Source organism: Phyllobates terribilis, unplaced genomic scaffold (assembly GCF_046119375.1).
Source record: "Phyllobates terribilis strain yellow unplaced genomic scaffold, ASM4611937v1 Scaffold_2__4_contigs__length_985480577, whole genome shotgun sequence".
In the NCBI taxonomy this organism is placed as follows: domain Eukaryota; kingdom Metazoa; phylum Chordata; class Amphibia; order Anura; family Dendrobatidae; genus Phyllobates; species Phyllobates terribilis.
The window spans coordinates 309,874,223-309,901,731 of record NW_027362762.1 but is presented as its reverse complement, the minus strand read 5'-3'; the positions used below and the strand labels follow the sequence as shown (position 1 = coordinate 309,901,731).

The following is a 27,509-nucleotide window of genomic DNA, read 5'->3' as shown; positions in this document are numbered from 1 at the left end:
AACCTTTTAGAAAGTACTGCCCAGACTATCATGAAATATAATCATTTTTCGGCTTCCTAACATCTTTTATGACCTGTGAAGTGGGTAAAGAAGTGCCTCGGGAAACATTCGCCTGAAAACCTCCAGCTTGCATGCGGACCTCATTAGTTCAGCTTACAGTCAGACGATCATTTATTCTGACATGCACAAACTCAAATATGTAGGGTTCCCTAAATGTTTTGTCCTCTCATTCTCTTTTTTTTTCCCTTTAATTCCAACTAACGTTAATTAATTGGCCTCTTGCTTCGATGCAAGCTATCTCATTCTCTAACCAGTTTCATGAGATGATGAAGTAGAATGCAGTCAGCGTAAATCCGTTTTTTTTTTTCATAGAATGTTTCCAGATTAGTTTTATAAAAGCCCATGTTTACCTCTTAAAAATAGGCCCAGTTTTTGGCACAGGTTTGTCTGATTGTACAGTTTAGAATGTTAAGAGTGTCGCTAGTTTTATAGTATTAAAAAGCAGCTGCTGAATGATAGATCAGGCAATGCAAGTGGTTCTGGTAGTTGGGAAAGTTCACAAGGGTGCTTACATCCATTGTCGGACTGAGGTGCCAAGGGCCCACCAGTAACCAACTCCAGTCCCCACTTTTCAGCTACATGCAAATATGACATTTTCGTCAATCACAAATTTATATAACAATGAACTGGGTAGATTGTTAAATGAATAAGATGCTGCCTTTGTCTGTACATACTGATACAAGTATATTGTGCCAAGTACTGCTCATATAAGAGGGTGGTGGTTCACTGGAGGATTCTCCTGTGGGCCAGTCCAGGCCTGCTTACATCCCACCTATACAAACAGCATGGCATAATGATCTATTACCTTTTGCTCTCACCTAAACACACTCCAAACACTTTCTGCATTTCTTGATGGAGGGCTTGTTTGGCCAGCAGCTATTCCTCTCCTTAGTACAGTACAGACCAAAAGTTTGGACACGCATTTTCATTTAAAGATTTTTCTTGCCATAATACAAATTCTAACAGTCTATTCAGTAGGACTATCAGCTGTGTATCCACCAGACTTCTGCACAACACAACTGATGGTCCCAACCCCATTTATAAGGAAAGAAATCCCACTTATTAACCCTGACAGGGCACACCTGTGAAGTGAAAACCATTTCCAGTGACTACCTCTTAAAGCTCATCAAGAGAATGCCAAGACTGTGCAAAGCAAAAGGTGGCTACTTTGAAGAACCTAGAATATAAGACATATTTTCAGTTGTTTCACACTTTTTTGTTAAGTATATAATTCCACATGTGTTAATTCATAGTTTTGATGCCTTCAGTGTTAATGTATAATTTTCAAAGTCATGAAAATACAGAAAAATCTTTAAATGAGAAGGTGTGTCCAAACTTTTGGTCTGTACTGTCTGTACACTCCACTCAAGAGGAAGAGTAGACTAAGGCACTGCCAGGCACCTATGATGGAGTGATTGGGCAGATTGATATCTAACATGCCAATCTCTTTCCGCTTACATCTGTAGTCATAGTCAGAACAACCCATACACAGTAGAAGGTCGGTAAGGGTTTTTCCACTACTGGACATCCCTTCATTAGCTTGATCATAAAATAAAAACATTGCATATATGCCTCCTGGAACGACACCCTTCCTCCAATTGGAGCGCTGTTTCCACCCAGTGGTCATGTGACATGACCATAATCACCATAGTACCACATGACCGCTGGGTGACAAAGGCCTGCAATTGGAGGAATGGCATGAGTCCAGCTGGTAAGTAGGCAGAGTTTTTATTTTATGATGGGCACTGGATAACCCCATTAACTGATCTCACCACTCTGTTATATTGGGGTTTCTAAAGCTAGTTATTGTCTCCTAGCCTGCAAAGTTCAGCTTCACTCACTTCAAGGTGTTGTGTGAGAATAAAATATAATTATGAACACACTTAACCTAGCTGATGGTAGGCAAGGAACGTTCTCCTGCAATGCCATTTTGAGCATTGTGAGTGTCTGGTAATCTCCCCTAGACTGCATTGTAGTTTGCTGGCCAGTTCTCATAGTTTCCATTTGCAACTACAGATCTCCAAAACAATGTCTTAAGTGCAGTCACAGAATGGAAGCTGCCGCTGCTGCTCCCGAGTGAAAATGATCGCTCCTGAGCGAGAAAGCAGCTCTTATGCAGCACACAATTGTACCCATTCTTTTTAGAGTTCCTTAGAAAAATGACATATAATTTGCAGCCATTGATAGCTGAAGTTGAAATTCACTGTGAACATTTGTAATGTTGGTAATCAAGATATGAATGGGAAACCAGAAACATTGAACAATAAATAAAAAAAGCCTCTGTATACCAGGCTTACAGTTTTGCAGCATGTCTCTTTACAGAAGATGGGGCAGCCATTTTGTTGCTTGTTTTGTCTCCGCTTCTTTAGGAGCCACATTTTTTTTTAAATCTTTTCCTAGAGATGGAACCATCATCTGTCTTTCCTGAAATCCACATTTCCAAGTTCTTTGATGTAAAAGCATGAAGGACATGTCTTTATTAGCCCAGGAAAATTGCTCCAGATTGCCTATTGTACAGCGCAGATCTCCACTAAGGAATAAGGTTCAGCGAGAGGGCAGAGTCTTACCATGCCATTTATTGGGTTACCACTAGGCTGGAAATGGCGTCACGTCCATCCAAGCCTCTCTACAGCGAGAGTGCAGGGCTTTCTAATCTGGAGTGTTATATTCGAAGCTGTCAGCTGGCATTAACTCAGTCAGTGGTAAAATTTCCCCTCCAAGAGATGAACTCTGCCTCAAAATGATGTTTTCCACTTCAGTGCCACTTGTAACGCAATTACTGGGTCATTAATATCATTGGATGCAATTAGTGCCAGTAGAGCAAGCATGTGTGTCTTCCCTGTACCATGACCCTTTGTTGGCCAGGGAATTCAGCTGATCAGCTCTAATAGTGATGTTTTATTTTACTGCACAATATATAAGTGGTATAATTACAGGAATGGAAGCGTTAAGTGAGGCATGAGATGGGTTAAATCTCCTACGCTGCAGTCCTCCATGCGTTGTCACCATAATGTCCATCACATCTATTGGGCCTCTCACTTGTTGTCCACAGCCCACCTGGATGTTCCTGCTTTTGCAAATTACTGTTAATTGCTCCTTTTATCGCTCATCCCATCACTTTAATGCCAGCCCTCCAGTCTTCCATTAGAAGGGCCAAAGACATAAAGTAAATATAAATTCTAATGCAGTTCAGCCTGTATCGCTGAAAATGCCCTTCGGAGTCCATCAGTTTGAAGTCAAATAGAAGATTAGCTTGTAGTTGGGAAATAAAAATATTTTCGCTCTAATTTAGCTGCGGTCTGAGGCCTACTTTCAAAATGTACATTTTCCTGTCATTGCTTTGCTCACTTAAATGAAATATACGGCACAATTCAGACATATTAAGAGAATTAAAATGATAAATATGATATAAGAATAAATAAGGACAGAACTGTGCCAATAGGACCCTCCTCTCCCAAGTCTCCAATCTCATTACTGAATACATAAAGAAAACGCCCCCCTCGTCTGCCAGGGGGGTACAAAAGGAGAGACGATTTATTACTGCAGAACTATTTGATCTTCCTGAGAAAATGCAGGCGTACTGGGCTCTGGCCTGAGAAGGTACTTGTGTCCTTGTCACTCTTTTTCTTTGCTATCGGCAAGGATGGCAATGAACTGTGCTTCACAAAGACAGCTGTGGCCTGTGAAATCTGCGCTCATTAATTCAGGCCACTCAGGTTTTAAAGTGTTTCTAGTAGCAATTGAAAGGCCAGGACATGAGACAGAATTATAACTGAGCTCGTAGAAATCTTTATAGTGGACAGAAGTGGAGCAAGAATTTTCTGAAACCTTTTATATTTCTTGTGAAAATGTTTTAGAACAGGAGGTATAGGGGGACTATAGGCTTGCACTAAGGAATATTCATATACTCCATCTATGCATTGTACTTTCCACAAACATTCTGGAAGGATAGCATTTATATATATATATTATTCTTACTTGTATAGCACCATCACATCCACAGCGCTTTACAGATATCACTGTCCCCATTGGGGCTCACAATCTAAATTCCCTATCAGTATGTCCTTTAAGTGTGGGAGGAAACCAGTGTACCCAGAGGAAACCCACACAAACACGCACAGACAGGAAGCGTGTCATTGATCACGCCCACCGGCCCACACGCCTGGGGGGGTCTGACATCATGATCCTCTCGTGAATGTCAGCCTGTGTGAAGCACTGCAATACTGTGCCTGTATAGCATAGGCGATCAGACGATCTCAGCTTCAAGTCTCCTAAGGAGACTATTAAATACAGCAAAAAAAAATAAGTTCAAATCACACCTCTTTTGCCCCATTAAAAATAAAAATATTTAAAAAAATACACATTTTGTATCGCTTCATTCAGAAATGTCCAATCTATCAAAATAAAAAATAAATGAATTCAATCTGTAAACGTCGTAACATTACCGGTCTCGGAAAATGGCGACAAAAGCAAATAATTTTTTTTTTTCACAAATTTCTGAATTATTTTCACCACTGTAAAAAAAAAAAAAAAAAAAAGATATATCTTTGGTATCTGCATACTTCTACTGACCCGGGGAATTATATTGCCAGGTCAGTTTTACCATATATTAAATATGGTAAATAAAAAAAAACATTGTGGAATTGCACTTGTTTTCCAATTTCACCGCACTTGTGGTAGCATGAATGGTGTCATTCAAAAGTACAACTCGTCCTGCAAAAAACAAGCCCGCCTATGACTATGGATGGAAAAATAAAAAGGCCCTGGGAAGAAGGGGAGGAAAAAACAAAACAGAAAAACAACAAAAAATTGCTAGGGGATGAAGGGGGTTATGGATGTTGTTTTTCCTTGTTAAAATTGAGAAACTATACTTTCCTACTCATAAAGACAGTATCAAATATAACTCATTTAGATTATTAAAAATAAACACCTTGTACTTTCTGGCCTGTGCGTTCAATGGATTGATTAAACAAACTTGATTAAAAAAAAGAAATTGAGCCTGCCAGGATATCCTGACAAACGTTTGCCCCAGTGGTCACACATGTGGATTGTACCACCATCTGTCTGTTCTTGGGAGCAACAAATCACAAGGGCACCATGTCCTCGCATGCGCAGAACTGTTCCATTCATTGTCTATGGGACAAAACTGAACTCAAAATATACTTGGGCGATATCTATCAGTTCTACTATAGCCATCAAATTGACCTCCTCTCCACTCAGACGATGTATGTGGGAACCCCATTTTTGTGATCAGTGGAGACCCCCACAGTGAGACCCCTAACTATTATAGAATTATCACCTATCCTGTGGATTGATGATAAATATTTGTTTCTGTACCTTAACTTCCCTTATAGTCTGTACCCACTTTTTAAGACCATTTTGCAGGTTACATATAAAATGAATCAAGATATAACGCTTGCCATTATTTTTCAAAATATATCGCAATACTTTTGAGTTCTTGTTAAAAGGGCTCGTTCAGGTGACACTATAACAGGTCCTTCTGCACCACGGACCACACGTGGGCCTGTTATAGCCATAGTGCTAGTGCATATGGCCAAAAGAAATGTCGTCATGCAACACTTTGTTCTGTTTCACGGAGCAGAATAATGCATGCAGTAATAGGCAGCTCCGTCCGCAGTGTGGATGAGCACATGGAGCTGCAGACAGTCACGTCCGTGATTTGCCGTCTCCATTGGCACGATTTTTAATACGGCCGTCTGAACCCATCTAAGCTCTGTATACAATGCAGATCACCAAATGAACCTTTGTGCGAGCTTTGAAGCAGCGAGGAGTGCTGGGCAGTCTGTATAAAGCCAATGTTTTGTTATCCCATGGTAAACGTAGATGAGATGATTGTGGAAATCATTAGTCGGCTGCAGATGATATCATTTCTTCTAGTACTCCATGTATATATTCTATATGTCGGTGTGTTCTGACGTGGCTAATGTTTATCTGCATTAGTGCAGTAATACATTCCCTCCGTATGATTACCAGCGTAAGCTTTCCTTTCATGATCTTGTACTATTACATTTATTTGCCTAATTGAATGGGATTTCAGTGCACTTTGCTTTGAAAGGGAAATTTCTCCTCAGAAAAACTCACAAACTATAATGTGTTCTTACTTGTTGGATTATGACCTACTGATATAAACTGATGGCTTTTGGTACTAATGTAAAATAAATGTCGGCCTCCCTCATCATGGCTCCTAAAGCCCATATATAATTACAATTAAATCACTGTACAGAACAGTGGCCTCCTTATGTGTCATGTATATATTATTTATGTTATATCTTTTTAATGAATCACGATGATTCTCTATTATTTTGCCATTTCCCTAAAATGTGAGCCCTTGATTTTTTTTCCCCTCTTTTATTCAGTTTGTCATTCACATTAGTTGGTAGTTAGCCAATGTGGACTGAATGATCCGCCATTAATGTAATGTGTACGTGGCTCTCGTTACTCAGATTTCCAGGAAAAGACGTTTCTGGCATGCTTTAGTGTATTCTTGGGGGATATGTATGTTCTCCTCTTGTTATAGAAATAAAGGTGTATATGGGGGGGGTTGGGAGTGATGGCAGATGACTGACCTAGTGGGCGGCCATTGTTATCCAGTATGTATGGTCACTTTGGTTATAGATATTTCTTACACTGCCTACATATACACCTGCCAAGTGGTCACTGAAATGGCAGCTTAAATTTTTATATTTATGTATATTTTTTAACCTGCAGTATTCTTTTTAGATATCAAAAGTTTTGAGATAAGCAAAAAGATTCGCACTACCCTGGTCTGGCATCCACTTCGGGGCTAAGTGGCCGCCTGTGCAGTGCGAACCTCCTTGTCCGGCACTCGTATGCCGGCATCCTGGGCACCTCTTGTGATTACTAGGTCCTTATAATTTCATGACATCGTATGTGCCCTGGTGACTAGGACTAGAATACCAGACTGGGTTAGTGCAAATCATTTTGCTCTTCTTTACAAAGACCTCCTTCAGACGTCCGTGTTTTGCACGTACATGTTGCATCCTTTTTATTCATGGATGCAACACGTACCCATTATAATCTATGGTGCTGTTCACACATCCATGTTTTTACAGTGTCTGTGTGTCCATGCAGAGAAATGTCTGTTTTTTTCTGCTACATGGATGAAAAAGGCCTGTACAAGTCTATGGGTCCGTGAAAAATACATGTAGCACATGGGTGGCATCAGTGTACAGTCCGTTTTAAACATTGAAAAGGATAAGAGAAGCTTTGCAATTTATTTATCCGTAGGTGAAAAACACTGATAGTAAAAACGGACACACGGACCATATGCTGATGCAAAACACTGACACACTGATGCTAAAAACGGACACACAAACCGTACACTGACACACCGATGGTGAAAACAGACACACAGACCCTACACTGACACTGATGGTAAAAACGGACACACAGACCATACACTGATGACACAGATGGTCACAACGGACAAACAGACCTTACACTAATGACACTGATGGTGAAAACGAACACACAGACCTTACACTGATGGTAAATACGGACACAGACCTTACACTGATGGTAAATACGGACACACACACCTTACACAGATGGTAAATACGGACACACAGACCTTACACTGATGGTAAATAAGAACACACAGACCTTACACTGATGGTAAATACGGACACACAGACCTTACACTGATGGTAAATAAGAACACACAGACCTTACACTGATGGTAAATACGGACACACAGACCTTACACTGATGGTAAATACGGACACACAGACCTTACACAGATGGTAAATACGGACACACAGACCTTACGCTGATGGTAAATACGGGCACACAAACCTTACACGGATGACACAGATATTAAAAACGGACAAACAGACCTTACACTGATGGTAAATACGGACACACAGACCTTACACTGATGGTAAATACGGGCACACAGACCTTACACTGATGGTAAATACGGGCACACAGACCTTACACTGATGGTAAATACGGGCACACAGACCTTACACTGATGGTAAATACGAACACACCGACCTTACACTGATGGTAAATACGGGCACACAGACCTTACACGGATGACACAGATATTAAAAACGGACAAACAGACCTTACACTGATGGTAAATACGGACACACAGACCTTACACTGATGGTAAATACGGACACACAGACCTTACACAGATGGTAAATACGGACACACATACCTTACACAGATGGTAAATGCGGACACACAGACCTTACACTGATGGTAAATGCGGACACACAGACCTTACACAGATGGTAAATACGGGCACACAGACCTTACACTGACACAGATATTAAAAACGGACAAACAGAACTTACACTGCTACAGATGGTAAAAACGGACTTACCGACCAAATGGACACACAGACCTTACACTGATGGTAAATACGGACACACAGACCTTACACTGATTGTAAATACGGACACAGACCTTACACTGATGGTAAATACAGGCACACAGACCTTACACTGATGGTAAATACGGGCACACAGACCTTACACTGATGGTAAATACGGGCACACAGACCTTACACTGATGGTAAATACGGGCACACAGACCTTACACTGATGGTAAATACGAACACACCGACCTTACACTGATGGTAAATACGGGCACACAGACCTTACACGGATGACACAGATATTAAAAACGGACAAACAGAACTTACACTGATACAGATGGTAAAAACGGACTTACTGACCAAATGGACACACAGACCTTACACTGATGGTAAATACGGACACGCAGACCTTACACTGACACACTGATGGCAAAAACGGACAAACATACCTTACACTGATACAGATGGTAAAAACGGACTTACCGACCATACAAAACACTGACACACCGATGATAAAAATGGACACACGGATGACACACCGATGATAAAAATGGACACACGGATGACACACCGATGATAAAAATGGACACACGGATGACACACCGATGATAAAAATGGACACACGGATGACACACCGATGATAAAAATGGACACACGGATGACACACCGATGATAAAAATGGACACACGGATGACACACCGATGATAAAAATGGACACACGGATGACACACCGATGATAAAAATGGACACACGGATGACACACTGATGCAAAATGCTGACACCGGTGCCATTATTTTCCTGTATGTGTTTATAGATCAAACATTAAAAATGAAAATTAACTAAATGGTAGACTAATCATTTTATTCTCTGCTCTGGGAATCCCAGTGAATGCACTATTGCTGCACTTTCTCCCCCATTTGTCTCTTTAGTTATAGTATATCGTGATTTACCCTGGCATAAAGTTCTCTGAGCTTTCTGTGCTTTCTAACATTACTTTGACCGCTATGATTTGTTTGTCAGCTTTGGCTAAGGCTCCTTAGAATAATTCCATCCCAGCAAGGCTCTGCTTCTTTTTAATATTTTAGGATCTTGCCATTAAAACACTATAGACCCTGTGCAAAGTCTGACTCCCGGGGACCGAAGGCTTCTTGCTGCTGCTGTAGACATAAAAAGATATAAATATAGAGGCAAGGATTACTAGTGGATTATCAAATTGATGACATGGTGACACTGCATTAACTCCTGATGTCACATGCGGTAGAGAGTAATGGACAGGCTGCAGACCGTCCAGCAGAATGCACTGTAAGGCAAGCAGACAATTGAGGAGCCGGAGAGTGCTCGCATGGTCCTGCTGCCAAAGGATTTTCTCTGATAAAAGAGCTATGAGCTTGATAATCCTGTGAAGCGGACATTAGATCAAGTACAGCTCGCAATAAGGATTGCTTCTTAATAATGTGCGATTCTAAAGGCTTTCTTTTTTTTTCCTCAGTTTTACTGAGTAGAATAGATTTTTTTTTTTTCTTTTTACCGAGACGAGGGATGTTTATGACGCGCCCCTGGGCCTTCTGTGTCGTGCGGCATCGCGCGCACGGGGGCTTACCCGGAGCCGGATCAGATGGGGGGTAGTAGTCCTTGTGGCCGTGACCCGGTCCGTGCCCAGGGAGTCAAACTAAGTGGCAGTCTATGGCAGTAGATGTTAACTTGATCGACTACGCCACCCGTTGAGTGCGGCTTTGAAGCCGCCGCTGCAGAACAGTCCACTGAGGCCAGTTGTATAAGGATGTGCAGCGTGGTGGTATAACCCCCAACGGGAGGGGTATGGCCTCAGGGCAGCAGGTGTAGATGATGGGGGTTGTGATGATGCAGGAAGGAGAGGCAGAGACGTGAGATGCAGTTTCAGGGTTTTTACTCACTGATGTTGCTTTAGTCACTCTGGCCTTGAGTGACCACCCGAGCCGTGCTGCGTCCACCAGGTGCGGGACTCGGCTAACCCCCAGGCAGTTCCGGAGCGTGGTCCTGAGCTTCCCTCTCACTCTCTTTCTCCTGGCCGTCCCCACCAGGGATCCACCTTTGTCCGGCTCCCTCGGGCCTCTTGGTGGTTGAACCTTCTCTGGCTTCCCTGGCCCTACTCGTGGTGTGCCTTCCTGGTGGATATGGTGAGGGTCGTGGCAAAGCTTGCCCACGACCTCCGGTTCCTGGTTAAGGGTTACTTCTGCCTCTGCCAGCTTGGGATCCGGTGCCCTTTTCTGCCAACCCTTCACCCTTTTGGCTTAATTCTGGGATCTTAGGGTTCCCTCTGTCTCTGCTTCTCTGGGCCTTTCTTCCTCCTCTCTCTTCACTGCAGGCTTGGCCCTGGAGCTGGGCCCAGCCGGAGCCACAGCTCCCTGTCAGCCCTCCTGGCTGAGCTCCTCTGCTCTGCTCCTCCTCAGACTGAACTCGACCAAAGACCCTATTCTAAGATGGTGCCCACCATATATACTCCCTCTATGTGTGAGCCCAGGTGACTAGCACCCAATGAGCTCCTAGCTTTACCCAGAGTACTCCCCCTATCTGCCCCTACACTACTGGGATGTTCCACCCCCCCCTCCCACTCCAGCCAGGGACAGACGCTGTCGTACCTGCACATCTAACTGGTGGGAGTACCGTAGTTCTGTCCCCCGGAAATGGGATGAGTGTAGTGCATGCAGCTGTCTGAGCTCAGTCCCACACTCCATCCTTACCCGGGAGTGGAATACCACACCTGTGGAGTGAGGTGCAATACCCCTGTAGCAGCCGAGTCCTCGGGGTGCTACATTCCCCCCTGGTAAATCACAGCACGTCCTCGGGCTGTAAAAGAATAAAACATACCAAAACATACAAACTTTTTAAAACACACACTAACATATAAAACATTATAAAACATTATCAGAATATAATATGACAGGTAACTTATATATTATTCTAGCAATATAACTTTTGATATAAAACTTTTCATATAAAATGTTCTTAAGCTTCTGGCCACTGTGCAAATTGTGACCAGGTAAAGGGCCACAGTCACTAGAAGAAAAGAACAGTTTTCCTATAAAACCGGTAGGGGGCGCCTTGGGAAGCGCAACTATGTACAGGGTATGGCCGCTCACAGTCCTCAGCCTGTTTAGGGATAGGGACACACGGGTAACAGTCTGCTGGTCCCAACGGGGACTATATTTTAACAGGTAACAGTTCTTGTAACAGTTCTTGTACCCTTACGGGTAACTATGTACAGTTCCTCTTTACCGTACTTTAGTAACGGCATCCTCCTGCTCCTTCTCGAGGGTAACCTTCAAACCCGTCCGGGTTCTCTTGGGTGAAGCCGATGAGGTTTTCCCCGGTGGGGTCCCATTCAAATTGGGCCTCCTCCAACGGGAGCGGGGCGATCTTGACAGGCGCCGGAGCCGGAATCAGGGGCTCATCCAGGGGCCTTTCCTGCCGGAGTCGGGGATGGTAGTACTCCGGTGGCCACTCAAAGGGCTGCCCATCCGGGCAAGTATGTTGGGCGAACCAGCCTCCACCCAGGTGCGGCACTGTGGAGGTTGAGGGCGCGGTGGTGGCAGCGGCGCCCGGGTTCACCAGGCCTTGCGACCAGGCTGGGGGCATCCTGAAAGTAAAGGGCACCGTGAAGACGGCAGCGCCCGGAGGTACTTGACCTTGCCACCAGGCCGGTGGCTTAAGGGAGGTAGAGGGCGCTGTTGGAACTGCGGCGCCCGGGGGTATTCGGCCCTGCGACCAGGCCGGTGGCATCTCCTGCTTCGCCGCGCTCGGGGTCGAGGCGCGTGACGTCACAGGGGGCGTGGTCGCGGCTCCTGCTTGAGGCCTAGTCTGGAGCGGTGGCGGTGCAGCGACGGGATCGATCAGGGGGACTTCGGGCTCTGCGACGGGGAGCGGGGGTAGGTTTACGGTGGCCGGGCTTGGGGTAGTAACGTCCCCTTTACTTGCCTCCGTCTCTTCAGCTCCCTCTGCGGCGTCGTCTCCGGCCTCCGTCCCTTCTGCATCCTCTTCAGGGGCAGGCGTGCTCCTCGTCGCCGATGGTGTGCTCCGCTGGCGGGTTCCAGCCCGCTGGGCCATCTCCCTGCTCCACTCCGCCAGCGTTTCTTGCTGCACCTGGGCCATCCTCCGTGCGAGGCCCTCCAGCGCGGTCTGTGCACGCTCCCGGTCTCGGGGGAGCTGTGCCAGGATCTCCACCAGGTATTGTGGGGTGGTGGCTTGCAACAGGCTCCTGACCACAGGGTCGGTGCTGCCTGACTCTCCCTCCATCTCCGGGTACGGCTTCTCTAGACTCCTCCAGGCTGCACCCATCTTCGCTCTTTTGTTCTTGATCCGCCTACTTTGAGGGCGGTCTTGGGGCAACTTGGTGATTGTCAGTTCCAGGGGCAGTCCCCTCACGCTGATGGACATCTCAAGCATCACAGTCTCTGCTGGTGGGGGCGGTTTCCGCTTTTGGCGCCATTCTTGGACCTGGTCCACGATGGGATGTGGCCTCTTGCCACCCTCTGGCACGCCCATAATGGCGTCCGCTCTGCCAGGGTGGGAAATCTTCTGAAATGGCGGGAATCGTCTCCCAGTGGCGGGAAACTCCGTGGATGGCGGAAAAAGACTGCAGATGGCGGGCAAACGGCGGGAAACGATCCGAGATGGCGTCTGATGGCGGGGACCCTCTGGAATTGGCGGGAGACTCCTTTTTACGGTAAATGAACTTTTCTTCAGGCACGCAGTACCCGGTGGTTGCGGGCACGTAATCCTGCCGACTACGCCAAAAGTTGACGCGCCCCTGGGCCTTCTGTGTCATGCGGCATCGCGCGCACGGGGGCTTACCTGGAGCCGGATCAGATGGGGGGTAGTAGTCCTTGTGGCCGTGACCCGGTCCGTGCCCAGGGAGTCAAACTAAGTGGCAGTCTATGGCAGTAGATGTTAACTTGATCGACTACGCCACCCGTTGAGTGCGGCTTTGAAGCCGCCGCTGCAGAACAGTCCACTGAGGCCAGTTGTATAAGGATGTGCAGCGTGGTGGTATAACCCCCAACGGGAGGGGTATGGCCTCAGGGCAGCAGGTGTAGATGATGGGGGTTGTGATGATGCAGGAAGGAGAGGCAGAGACGTGAGATGCAGTTTCAGGGTTTTTACTCACTGATGTTGCTTTAGTCACTCTGGCCTTGAGTGACCACCCGAGCCGTGCTGCGTCCACCAGGTGCGGGACTCGGCTAACCCCCAGGCAGTTCCGGAGCGTGGTCCTGAGCTTCCCTCTCACTCTCTTTCTCCTGGCCGTCCCCACCAGGGATCCACCTTTGTCCGGCTCCCTCGGGCCTCTTGGTGGTTGAACCTTCTCTGGCTTCCCTGGCCCTACTCGTGGTGTGCCTTCCTGGTGGATATGGTGAGGGTCGTGGCAAAGCTTGCCCACGACCTCCGGTTCCTGGTTAAGGGTTACTTCTGCCTCTGCCAGCTTGGGATCCGGTGCCCTTTTCTGCCAACCCTTCACCCTTTTGGCTTAATTCTGGGATCTTAGGGTTCCCTCTGTCTCTGCTTCTCTGGGCCTTTCTTCCTCCTCTCTCTTCACTGCAGGCTTGGCCCTGGAGCTGGGCCCAGCCGGAGCTACAGCTCCCTGTCAGCCCTCCTGGCTGAGCTCCTCTGCTCTGCTCCTCCTCAGACTGAACTCGACCAAAGACCCTATTCTAAGATGGTGCCCACCATATATACTCCCTCTATGTGTGAGCCCAGGTGACTAGCACCCAATGAGCTCCTAGCTTTACCCAGAGTACTCCCCCTATCTGCCCCTACACTACTGGGATGTTCCACCCCCCTCCCACTCCAGCCAGGGACAGACGCTGTCGTACCTGCACATCTAACTGGTGGGAGTACCGTAGTTCTGTCCCCCGGAAATGGGATGAGTGTAGTGCATGCAGCTGTCTGAGCTCAGTCCCACACTCCATCCTTACCCGGGAGTGGAATACCACACCTCTGGAGTGAGGTGCAATACCCCTGTAGCAGCCGAGTCCTCGGGGTGCTACATTTATTACACTTACATCCGTCTCTTGCAAAGCCCAAATGGATATGACTAGAGAAATGAATATTCGTTTAACTAGGCTTTAAAAACTCTCAGGTAATTCATCTCGCACTATGATTAAATTACCACATAGCGCGAGCAGAATGAAGGAAAAACGACATTATAGACGTAATTAGAAAACAGATACTCTGTCTTCAGCTATCTATGATACAATGGTCTATTGCCGAGGATGGGGTTTGGCTGTTATCGCTGCATTCTCTTCAGCCCACATCAGTGAAAATGTATGTAGAAGTAAAAAGCCAGCCAGCTCAGTGCTCTGTGTGATTAGTGCAGTGTTACTGTCTTGATAGGCCAAAATCAGCCAAGATCTATGCAGCAGCTTAGTCTCCTGGGAGGCAGGGTAATAACGATCAAATGAAGACATATTAAAATGTAATATTACTTCCCTTCCATGGGGACTGTATAAAAATCATAGCCAGAAACAGATTGTGCCTGCTGCTTCTGTTTTAGCTGCTGATTCAATGGCTTTTCAATTTGAGTTAGCATTTCTAACACTAAATGGAACGGATATAAAGACAGATACAGTAAATAGTCATCAGAAATGAGCCATGTATTCCAAATGGAAAGAGATAGGAAAGTGTCAGGTTGGCATCCATTGCTTTCCATGCCATTGCCCATCCACCTAGCAATTATATGCCTAATGGCATGGAGGATACCTCTATGATCATACAGAAGACATTGATCAACAGAACACATGCTTTGTTTTGTGGGTCAGATACTGATGTATGGACAAGCCCATACTGAAAATGTCTAGACAGCTTTAATATTCCAGAGGCATATTGGTTGGATAACCTTTGAGTATCTGCTTGGAGTCATGATTCCTTTTGGTGTCACATTTTCTTAAGACATTGTAGACTTTGTTTCCAAGAAAATAACACATTGTATCTCAAGAAATCCGAGGCACCAGACTACTTCACTTAAATGGAAAAAACGTAGCTTTTGTTCCATCCTATAAAAAATACATAGCAACAACCAGGCTTGGACTGGCTCACAGGAGAATCCTGGTGGGCCCTTGTGCAAGATTGGGCCACCACCCTCTTATATGAGCAGTACTTGGCACAATATACTTGAATCACAAAGTATACAAAGGCAATATCTTATTCAATCTACCCAGTTCATTGTAATATAAATTTGTGATTGAAGATAATGTTACATTTGCATGTAGTTGAAAAGTGGGGCCCTGGACTTGGTTACTGGTGGGCCCTTAGCACCCCAGTCCGACACTGGCAACAACAAGATGTGGCAACTTTTCAGCCAGTTAAAGCCTTTTTTCAAGCCAAAGTTTACAGATAAAATACAACCAGCTAAGAATTTCCATAAAAGTGAAGTATTGTGGTACCTGAAATTTACTGAGATACAGTTGTTTTTTTGTTTCTTTTTGGTCTAGTGGAAACCAAACCGAGGAAACACGGACATCTGCTAATGGTGCTTGCGATCCTTCAACACAGTTAAAATTATTTCTGCTCATATTGCAATAATGTATAGGCAAACCTTACCACTCCTGCCCAAGACATATAAGGGCCTCTTTTGTCTGAGCATTGGCCCAACAAATAGCTAGTGTCTTATTCTAGTTGTTTGATCTGTTGCTTACCCATGTCATGCTGGGGACAAAAAGTATTGGCATCAAAGTTGATGTGCCAAATGTACAGCAAACGGTGAAGCACTCACCTTCTCATTGTCAGCGGGGGGTATGTATGACAAGTAGCCAAGCTGTGCCATATGTTAGCAAGAGCAACACACCTGTTGTAGAACTGGTAACCAGTCTGTGACAGGCCGAGCAACACACTATAAGTAATTGCCCGGAAGTTCAACGTCCTTCTCAAGTGCAATCAGATAATTTATCTAGACTTTCTATAGAATATTACAGCCCAGAAACCGAGACTAAACTAAACATACAAAGGTTCTCAACTGGGAAAAAACATATCACACACATATTTTATATTCACACCATAATATGGCCCTTAAAGAGAAACCTAATGAGAACATTAGGCATCGTTACCTTTATTAAGAAGGAGATCTTACATTTCTCATGTTAACATTCACACCATGCATCATAAATTAAAAATTCAGTAGCACTTTGTTCCTTGGACAACAAAAGCCAAGAGAAAATGATAAAATAATTGGAGCAAATGCTCTTAAAGTAGGAACAGCTTTCAGCCTCGGGCACTAGAAATTGCACATTCCATTTTGCCTCCGCTCTTTAAGTTTTTTGGCTATTGCATTTGTAAAAACAAGAAGTCGGGAATATTAATTCCCTTTTAAATGGCAGGAAATTAATGTTGTGATTTTATTATGGAGACAAAAACCCAATCCACTGAAACCATAGCACAAATTGGCCAAATCTCTTCCTAATGTGTTGAGTTATTAGAGCTTTCTTCTTTTTTTTCTTTCTTTGAATGAGGTAAAAGCTATTGAGAGTGCACTGTGATATATCCGTCATTGAAGAATTAATATGGGTATTCTCAAGATCCATTTAGGTCTGACGTTCCTAAGCGAAGGCTGCTGCATCAACGCAAATGACTAATTCATTTCTGCTTTAAATGAGCTCTCTGAAACATTTGACACATTTTTCAAACATCTAAATTGTAACAAAATCCAATAAAAGTACAGTATAAGAGCATGTAAAATGGTTTCTGAACAATTCAAACAAATATTTCTTCTCAAAATTCACAAACCTGACTCTAGGAGGGGGAAGGTTAGCTGCTGAATCTGATCTACTACTTGGTTGTGATCTTGGTGTTACATCCTTTTTTAATATTTTCATAAAGTGATATAATTAAAAGGGTATCCCGTCACTAGGGTAATCTTTTACTTTATGGTTTGATGCTAATAAACTTCTGGGATTTCCAATTATCCTGGGACTGCAGACCCTGCAGTGATCTTGTAGCACCATTATTATTTAGATCTGCTGAGATCCCAGTGTTTAGATTTCTACCAACCATGAATTCATGCAAAATGTTGGTGAGATCCACTGTGATTCCAGTGGTTGGATTTTCACCAACCATGATGTGAGGGTATATCCTGGTAAGATACACAGGGATCTCCACCAGTCCTAGGACTGAAGGCTCTGTAGACATCTTGTAGCACCATTATTCTCAAGATCCGCTGAGATATCAGTGGTTGGATCTCCACCAGCCATGATGTGACGGCATATCCTGGTGAGATCCGCTGGGATCCCAGTGGTTAGATCTCCAATATCCATGAAGTGAAGGCATATCCTGGCAAGTCTCCAGGATCCCAATGGCAGTGGTTGGATTTCCATCAACCATGTGAAGGCATATCCTGGCGAGATCCACTAGGATCTCAGTGGTTTGATCTCCATCAGCCATGAAGTGAGGGCATATCCTGGTGAGATCCCCTGGGATCCCAGTGGTTGGATTTCCACCAACCATGATGTGACGGCATATCCTGGCGAGATGTACTGGGATCTCAGGGATTTGATCTTCATAAGCCATGAAGTGAGGGCATACCCTGTCAAGTTCCACTGGGATCCCAGTGGTTGGTTCTCCACCAGTCATGAAGTGAGGGCGTACCATAGTGAGATGGGAATGCCGCTTCATCTATCCTACTGCTTATGGACGTATCATTTGTAGACTGTTTCCTATGAGGACCATTAGATCTGTGAGTCCTGCTGTGAGCTATAATGCAGCCACATGTAACCCAGAACTAGTACAATGTGTCTGATGTGACGTTATAAAACCTATAAAAGGTGAACAAGCACTTTCAAAGCTATTCTGAATTAGAACTTCATTTAGACCTCAGGGACATGGACTTGCATTCCCTCTTCAGACAGATTTGGGAAATAAAATGAGCTAGAAAGCAAAGTAACATTTTTACTGAATAAAGCCCAAATAAAATGCAATGTTTTCGTAGCGCCGGAGGCAAAGCTAATCCTGTTGGAATGTTCTGGCGTGACTCTTGATACCTTTTATTAACATTATAATGTCTGAAATGTAAATATGGTCGCCTGATAGCTGCTCTCTTTGGTTTCTATGGTGATTTGACTATTCGATTTAAAGAGTTTGCTTTAAATGTCATTGTCATCTGCTTAGAATACAAAATGGCCACAGAGAATACCCCTTCAATATCAGAAAGGCCTTCCAGTCATTTCATGTGTTTGCTTAATAAAAAGCCTTTATTGTGCCTTGAATAGGAAGCAAAGGAATTCATCCAAATTGCTGGTGTTCTGAATTTCCCTACAGAGGTTGTTACAAGTAGTCAGTTTTAATTAAGGGTGTAATGTGGCTTTGGCCTTTTGCTATGCGACCAGATAACGCTTCATTTCGAGGATGAGCTTTGCAGTACCCAGAGCTATTTTCGGAACCTCCAAGAGATCTTGCAAAAAAAAAAAAAGACTGTGACATGCAAAATTACTTGACACAAAGGGCCTCATGAAATGCTGCATTAAAAATTAAATAATAGTAGTAATACAAAAGTAACATGCACTAATATGACAAAACGGCTTAGCAGGAGCTGCGGTTTCTAATTCTGAAGCCGAATTCTTTTCAAATAGAGAAATGCTTCCTTGAGTCAGATTTATGTTGGCATTCTATTACATGAGGCTCCTAGCTGGAATTAGATCCTGACGCTTCTATAATCAGCTATGCTATAGGTGTGTTCCATTTTGTTACAAAATGTTGTGTTGTATTAACTCCTCCCGTGCCGCACACTAGCTAGCCAGTCAACGTCTTCCAATATAATCCGCGATTGACAGCTTTACACAAGATGCAAGACTCTTTTCAATAGTAAATACATTTTGTGGCTGACAAAGGACAGGGCACCCTGCAGCTTTCCTTACAATTAAAAAAACTGCTTCAGCATAGCTCCAGCTCGGCTTTTACTTTCTCCGCACCTATTTCTCCTCTATCTTGCCTGCCAGTACATCGGCAAATAGGTTGTAAAAAAACCCCACTTTTTATCAAAGACACATTTGATTTATGTCTAGGGCTGCTGCTTGCTATTGATTTTTGTTTCCGCTAAAAAAAAAAACTATGTCTCCATTATTTTGTGAGCCTTGTGTTCTAGTGTCACGCTGTCAGATGTACTCATAGATTAGATTACTATCGCTTTTTTTTCCTTTCGTTAAAGAAGGGCTTGGAATAAGAATAAATTTGATGAGAGGGTTTTAGAGGGAGACGTTGGAATGACTGTGTTAATGAAAAAAAGCAAATCCTATGTGACTTGTTTGTTGTACATGAAAGTGCACATATACACTAGGTAAAGAGAGATTTATAGGCATTGTGAGAGGTAGCGTCATGTGTACAATAGATGGATGGGTGGTACAAGCATGTTGTACTCATACAATGGAGTGTCTGGACAATTAGTGGATGCGGAGTAAGCGTCCTCCTAGAGCCAAAGTATTGTGTGTGTGAAAAATACAAATTACAGTTCTATTCAGAAACCAGACATGTCACTATCAGATATAGGCTGGTAGTGATGAGCAAGACTAGTTCTAGTAAATTATACTTGGAGCCGCTGATGATCTTTCCAAACATCTGTCTTTGGGGGCACTCCCATAACCATTAGCTGATCAGTTGGCCATGTCAGACTCATGTTTGACCAATTTTCAGGGAACCAAAGAGTATGCTTAAAGGGGTTGACCATCGGACAACCCCTTCTTAAATACTGTATTCCCCTTGTAAAATAAAAGCACCTTATACTCTCCCGCTGTGCCAGCTGCAATTCAGGGATGTTGGGTCCGAGTCTCACGAGGCCCACGTTACATTGTTATGCCCAGTGAGCCCTGCAGCAAATCAGCAGCCGCTAATGGGCTGCAACGCTCAGACGTCCAAGGTTCATCTGAATTAAATAAGAGTAACCGATTAGCTGACGGGCTCCCGAGGCATAACAATATCACGCGAACTTCCGGAGACCCAATGTATAGGTTATTTTTATTATGCAAAGGTAAATATAGTATTTAAGGGCTGTCCTAGTAGTGACCAACCCATTTGATTATGTCCAGCCATTCAGATAAGCTCGTTTATATTCTCTATATTGAAAAAACATGCAACATAAAGCCAAACATTCATGTTTATGGGATATCCTGAACTGATGGCCAATAGTAAAAAAATAAACACTTCTGAGGCCAGCTTTACCTTAAAAAAAAAAAAAGTAAAGTTGACCACATTTTTTAGTTTGCTAAAAGCCCTTTGATGTGTAACATAGGCCCTTGTGGCCATAAGAACCTGACCGATTGTGTTAATCAAAATCCTATATCCTATATGTTGTTTTGAAAACAAGATCATATGATGAAATGTTCTGTGATTGGTGTGACAGGAGCCAGCTAGCTATTCTTAATGGCAACAATTACCTGATACATTACACCATCCATGCAATTTCCTGATCTTATTTACACAATATAATAAATGGCACAAATGTGGGAAAACACTTTAAATCAGCAATTCCAGGTGGAAGCCTTCAATTCCCCCAGATTAGAATTTACAGTGCTTTGTGACTCTGGGATCAAATGGTCATTAGTTTGCAGTGGACTGTAGACAACTAACAGACCATGCATCTGTGCAATGTATACAATATAGAATTTGTTTTAACCATTTTATTACCTGTTTCTCTGCAGCTACATCGAATGGCTCTTTAGAAGGTATGAATAACCAGCAAGGAGGTGTATGTGTAACTAAAGCCATGAAGATCCTTATGAAAGTTGGTCAAGGTGAGACACTTCTGTGTGAGTTTTAACTTGTAGTTGATGCAACTTTTTCTTTCATCCCATCTTGAGATCTGGTCTCTCTAGGATGGACTCTCTAAGCCTACGTTTTGTTTAAAAACCTGCATGCTAAAAAAACATTCTATGTAAATGTTGTATATCCTTCTTTAGGACCCCCATACACATTAAAGCTGGACAAACCTGCTGGATTTTGGATAGCCAGTCAACCTTCTAATGTGTATAGGAGCCTCTTGACCCCGTACCCCAGGTGATTTTGGGGAGAGAAGGGCTCAGACTATTTAAGCTAAAATGTCAGTTCCTCTTTGTCCTCAGAGGCGATAAAGTACCCCCAGAGGTGTGTGCCAGCAGCTTTTTTCTGTACCGAGCCCAGTGTTCATGTTAAGGGCAGTTGGGAGAGACTTTTGTTTCATGTGTTTGGGCACCTTTAGACATTTGGCCATAGACCTAAAAATGATAATTACCAAAAAAATCTATATATTTTCTGATAAAGGTATACAGCTGAGAATGTATTTCCTCCTAGGTATAACAGTATTATATAAAGTGCCCTGACCTCTCCTCAGACATTGTAGTGTTTTATCCACTCTTTAGGCGTGTACCTAAATAGATGAATATTAATAATGCTTATTTGCCCTTTGCTTCCGGTAAATATTGTTTCAGCCACTTTATTATTTATCACATAATCTATATAGGCGTCTTTGTGCCTTCACATATAGATAACCGATTAAGTGTCAAGAATGAATAATATTTCTAATTAGACCTTGGTTTAGTAGTCAATCAACTCACTCTGTTAAATTGAAATGTCATTTGCCGAGCTTTGCTTGCCAACTGTGAGAATCCCTATAGTTTCTGCAGATGGCCGTACGATCTCAGCGTCTAAAATAACTTGCGTTGTATGATTTCTTAAAGGGAAATTTTTGCTCTTGATCCTTTGTTCTTGCTTAATTCTTTTTTATTTCTGTACGCTTTCTTCTGTTATAAAACGACACCTTTTTTTATCTCTTTAGATCCTGACTCTCCAGGTTCCAATTCCAATCCATCTAAACGTCCAGATGAACAGGCTGGCTCAAATGGAAAAAGCTCCACCACTAGTCCATTTGTCAACAGCCCTGCAAGTAAGTCTCAGTGCCGCCGCCGAGCTTAAAGCTGCTCTTGTTCTATCCACGTCTATCTACCTAGCTTTCTATTGTCATTCCTCTGCATGTCTGTCAGAATACACTGAATTTTTTTTATTGTTCCACCCTTCTGTATTCTAGTGTTACATACTATTATCCCAGCAAGAGATCACTTTTGAGATTGGGAGCTTTTAACATCGACAGTACAGACAGGGATATCGTACTCCCCCAGAATGCCTCTATTTCTATATTTAGAGATCAGACAGATCCAGAAAGTAGTCCATGTTAATACATGTGAAAAATAAACTCCTCTATTTTGATCTGCTTTAACCTAAATGTTTCCAGTGTCCAAGTTGCTGTCTAATGATTAAGTGCAATAATAAAGGGATTTTACGGCTACATTTTATTTGCTTAGTAATATAAATTAGAACGATAGGATGGCTTCAGCGATGCCATATGTAAGGAAGTGTTGTGACTAATCATTGGAACGTATGGTGTGGCATGACCCGCTGATGTGAAAAGTAGGAGGAGTCGCGCACCATGTGCGCATCCATAATATCCCCTATTGTGCTCATTATGTTCTATGTGCTTATTATTCTAATTAATTCCTAATGTGCTGAGAGCACAAAATATCAGACTGTTCAATGTGACACTTTTTATTGCCTGCCAGATGTGCAGTCATTTGTTTAGTTAATTGTGTATTACCTAAGCTGAATCATTAATATTTCTACGGTGTTGCACAAATTAACTTTTGGTTTTCATGAGGGTAGATGGCTTCTTGTTCTGCATTGAGACCTTGGCTAGAGCGAATGCTGTCACTTGCATCAGGATGCAGGAACCTGGCTTTAGCTCCCTCAGGCACTAAACTGGTTAATCAGCGAAGTACAATAAGATAATGTTTCCTACTATTACGGCAACCCCTCTGGGGATTTCTATAGTGTAATATAGTAACAGGACATCCAGCAATTGCTAGAAGAGACGCACAGCATATAGTCTGGCTGTCTTGGTTGATGGATGTCCATAAAAGAAACAATGTGGTTGAACATCAGCATAGAAGTAAGATTATGAGACACAAAGTCTTGTTTAATATTGATCGCGTTTGCATTTCCCTGCCTATAAGGGGAATTGCTTTGTCAGAGTTCAGATGAGAGCCAGTTCTTTGTAGGAATTCTGTAGAGCATTCATTATGATCATGGCGGCCATATACAACAGGAACTCATTTATTCAAGGATCCTAATGTTTGGCTTTCTTTCTCCCTAGGTTCTAGCACAGATGGCAAAAACTCCGGACATACGAGTATCATAGGATCCGAGGTGGCCTTATTTGCAGGGATTGCTTCAGGGTGCATCATCTTCATCGTCATCATAATCACTTTAGTGGTGCTTTTGTTGAAATACAGAAGACGACACAGAAAGCATTCACCTCAACATACGACAACTTTGTCCCTTAGTACATTAGCCACACCAAAGCGCAGTGGCAATAATAATGGTTCAGAGCCAAGTGACATTATCATCCCTCTAAGGACTGCAGACAGTGTTTTCTGCCCCCATTATGAAAAGGTCAGCGGAGATTATGGACATCCTGTTTACATTGTGCAAGAAATGCCACCACAGAGTCCAGCAAATATTTACTACAAGGTCTGAGGATAGTGGTGGTACCTTATGACAATATTAAGGACAAGCAAGGTCCATTGCTTCCTGATGGGGTTTTTTTGGTGATTCCTTATGCATAAAAATGGACTTGCATTGGGGACCAGGCACAAGTGAAAACCTTTCTTCAGAGAATGCCTCTTTGAGCTGCGCAGCTTATAGGATCTGATGGTTCCTGTGAAAAGTGCTTACTACGAGCTGGAAGACTATGACAAAATACCCATTCTGAAAGCTATACCCTGGTCATGTTCACCCTCTTTTTAAGCCATGAGCACCAGGCATCCAAGCGCATACAAATCCAGGTTATTATAGACAGAATCACAGACGTTTTTAATTTTAGGCATTTTAAGGATGCTTTACAATATTTATCTTGAAATGCAATCTTCTGATTTCACATCGACTAGCTTTCTCAATGCATACTGGATTTGTCCGTGACGCGTGTGTAAGACTTATGAGAAAACACAAAAAAAAAAAAAAAATCGCATTTTCTGCTTTTAGTCCATCACTGTTTCATATTCTCTGTCTTGGTTGAATCTTATCCTTCACATCAAACTTCCTTCACTCCACCTCCTATATCACTAATGGAACATTAACCTTTGTAGACTCGTGCTCCATCCATTTCTACCGAAGTCACACTCGAATGGGTAATATATTATGGAAATTGTATTTGCTAATACAGAGCCTTCCAGCAAAAGAAGTCAGACTGTCAGCAAGTCCAGGAGTCCATAGGATAAACTGCTGAACGCGGTTAAATGCTGCTGCCTCCGAAATAAGGCATGGAACAGAAACCTATAGGCAGCAAAGCACTTTGATATCTTCGTTTTAAGGAGGCAAATGAATTGCAGTGGAGTCAGACTGCAGCTGAAGGAATTCTGTCTGTCTAGTAGCAGTACGCCGAATTGCAGAATACCTTCACGACGAATGGTAAAGCAGGTAGAGAAGGCCAATAGTAAGTGGTTATGAGGCTAGACTGTTGGAGATATAGGCAATAAGAGGATGTTATATGAAACTCCTAGTCTGTTGTGACTGAATTTAGAAGCAGACTCAGGTGCTATACTGACCATAATATTCCTCAGCTAGGAAAAGCTTTCAATAGCCGAAAGCCAAATCTGACCATCGAGGTCACAGCAGAGCAAATATTCCACATGTCCACTTTAATTTTTTTTGTTCTTTTTTCTGATTGGTATATTTTTTGAGAAAGCCACGTTACCTGGCCCTTACAGAAGGAGCGATTGGACACTTTTGCTTTGTGGTCGTACTTTCCCGGAGGGGTGCAGCATAGAAATCTTAGCTGACATGGCATTTCGCTGGTGCTCTTATTTCAAAGAAAAGCACATGTGGCAAACATTTTACAGTTCTTAGGTATAAAATAAATTATTAGTATGGAGAACAGGAAAGAATTAAAAAAAAATACTTATTTAATAGGTGTATAGCACACAGGGGATATATATAGCAAAAAAAAAAAAAAAAGAAAAAAAAGATTTTACTAATATATAATTTAATATTGCACAGCCTGCCCCGCCAGAAGATGTGAAATCCAGTTTAGGCTTAACTGTTGGCTTTACAGAACAGAGTCAGAAGCCGCTTCTGTGGCGGGATGGAAAACAACTGTAGTCCAAAAATAACAATAGTGAGAAAAAAGAGGAAAATAACAAAGCCCTCTCAAGGCGTCTCACACAAGAGCAGACTAGGAAGTTCAAGCCCAAAAAAGCAGGAAATCAGTGTTACTGCATCATACGTGTAACAAAGATGAGAAGATGTTTTGTCAGCCATTCTCGACATTAGAATTTCCTTTTTGCCTTAATGCAACAACGTTACTAGACTTCAGCAGGTTACAGAGCGCAATATCTAGTTTTTCCTTTCTTCTACCGTTCTCCCCGTCACCATCTTCCCTTTTTTCTGTGTTTTTTTCCCTCCTTCTTTCTCCTACATTTATGTGCTATGCAAAACAGATATCATCAACACAGTCCTGTTTCTATGGTAACACTTTGCTCTCTGAATTGGAAAGAAAAAAAAATTAGTAACAACGTTTTAAGGTTCTCGAGTCTCTAAGGAGCACCTGCAACGAAGAACTGTCAAAGGATAGATTGATCCTTTTTATTTTATTTTATTTTATTTTTTTAATTCTCGAACCTGAAAATTACATTGGCACAAAGGAATAGTTGTGTGGTCATTTAAACAAATGCAAGGTGGCAGGTCAGTGTTAGCATATGCCACAAATCTTCGTTTCTAGCAATTGAGTGTGATGCACAGAATTGTTCACTAAGTTGACGGGAACTTCTCCTTCCGTGATGCCGTTTATTTTTTTAATATTTTTTTTTTTTATTAGTCATCCTATGTGCTATAAAAAGGACGCTTTATTTTTTTAACCAATTGACCACGTCCGTCTTTTTAATTCAAGCTGTGAAACTCGAAATCACAAATGCAACAAACCTGCATATAGTGTCAAACCATTTTACTTTTATTGTCTGTTTTGTGTCTGACGCCGAATGACAATCTTCAATCTGTTCCCTTTTGTTTAGAAGTCGGTTCAGGTTTGGAATATATTTTTTTTTTTAGTTTCTGTAAATGCCTTGCTTGTGAGATCATATGATCCTTAGTCACCTGACTTAGGAATTTGCACCATTATGTCAAAGTGAAGATGCTGTAAATATGTGGAGAACTGTATCTGGATTTGGGGTGTGTCCGTAGCCTTATTCACCTTTTTAAATATTAATATAGAAAATTACACATGGAAAAAAAAGACAGAAAATGGATTTTCTTAACTAGATTGTGTACATAGAGCAATGTTGGATTTTTTTACAAAGTCTAAGCAAAATGTTTTGTATAAAATTGAATTTTTGCTATGTATTTAGCTACCGCTTGTTTAAAGGCAGTGTCATTTCCCTTTGCACTGTAATGAGGAAGAAAAGGTAAAAAAAGGTTGCCAAATTGCTGCATATATGTGCCGTAATTGTGTACCATGAATATTTATTTAAAATAATTTTTGTCCAATTTTGTAAGTAACACAGTATTATGCCTGAGTTTATAAATATGTTTCCTTTTTTTAAGAAACGAGATAGCCTTCCCTAGGTTTACAACTTTTTGCTTTAGTTTCACATTGTATTTAGCCCTTCAGCCCCTTCCCTACCAGACAACAAAACTCTAAAATTTCACATTCCACGTCTGTTTCAAACTGAATTTGTTCTTAAAAAATAAAATATTTTTTCCTATGGACATTATTGTGATTTGCCTCTTCTTTCTAATATATTCTTATGTAGCTGAACACTCATACAGGAATGCTAAACCTTAAGCTGAAGGATGTAAACAATGCACGATGAACAAACTCTATGTGACTGCAGACTTGTGGCTCCTCACAGCGCATGCACTGCATGCTGTGAGGACTCTCCAGCGACTGGTGCATGACCGCAAGTATGTGATTTACATACACGTGGTCAAGTGCCAACTAGACGTGTGGGGCCTCACTCAATGGAAATGTATTGAGCGAGGCCAGACAAGTCTAGTCAGAATGTGGCCAGAAGTATGCAAATTGTATACTTGCGGTCAAATTACTCACCATTCC

At 42.8% G+C, this 27,509-nt stretch overlaps 1 protein-coding gene across 1 annotated transcript in view; it reads left to right on the top strand.

The window, feature by feature from the left end:
* EFNB2 (ephrin B2) overlaps positions 1-27,163 on the top strand; it is a 50,871-nt gene extending 23,708 nt beyond the window's left edge. Inside the window, exons 3-5 of the mRNA XM_073664236.1 lie at positions 21,079-21,171; positions 22,191-22,298; positions 23,559-27,163. Coding sequence (XP_073520337.1) covers positions 21,079-21,171; positions 22,191-22,298; positions 23,559-23,941 — 584 coding nt within the window. The 3' untranslated portion in view covers positions 23,942-27,163. The remainder of the gene's footprint in view (positions 1-21,078; positions 21,172-22,190; positions 22,299-23,558) is intronic.
* The last annotated feature ends 346 nt before the right edge of the window (positions 27,164-27,509 follow it).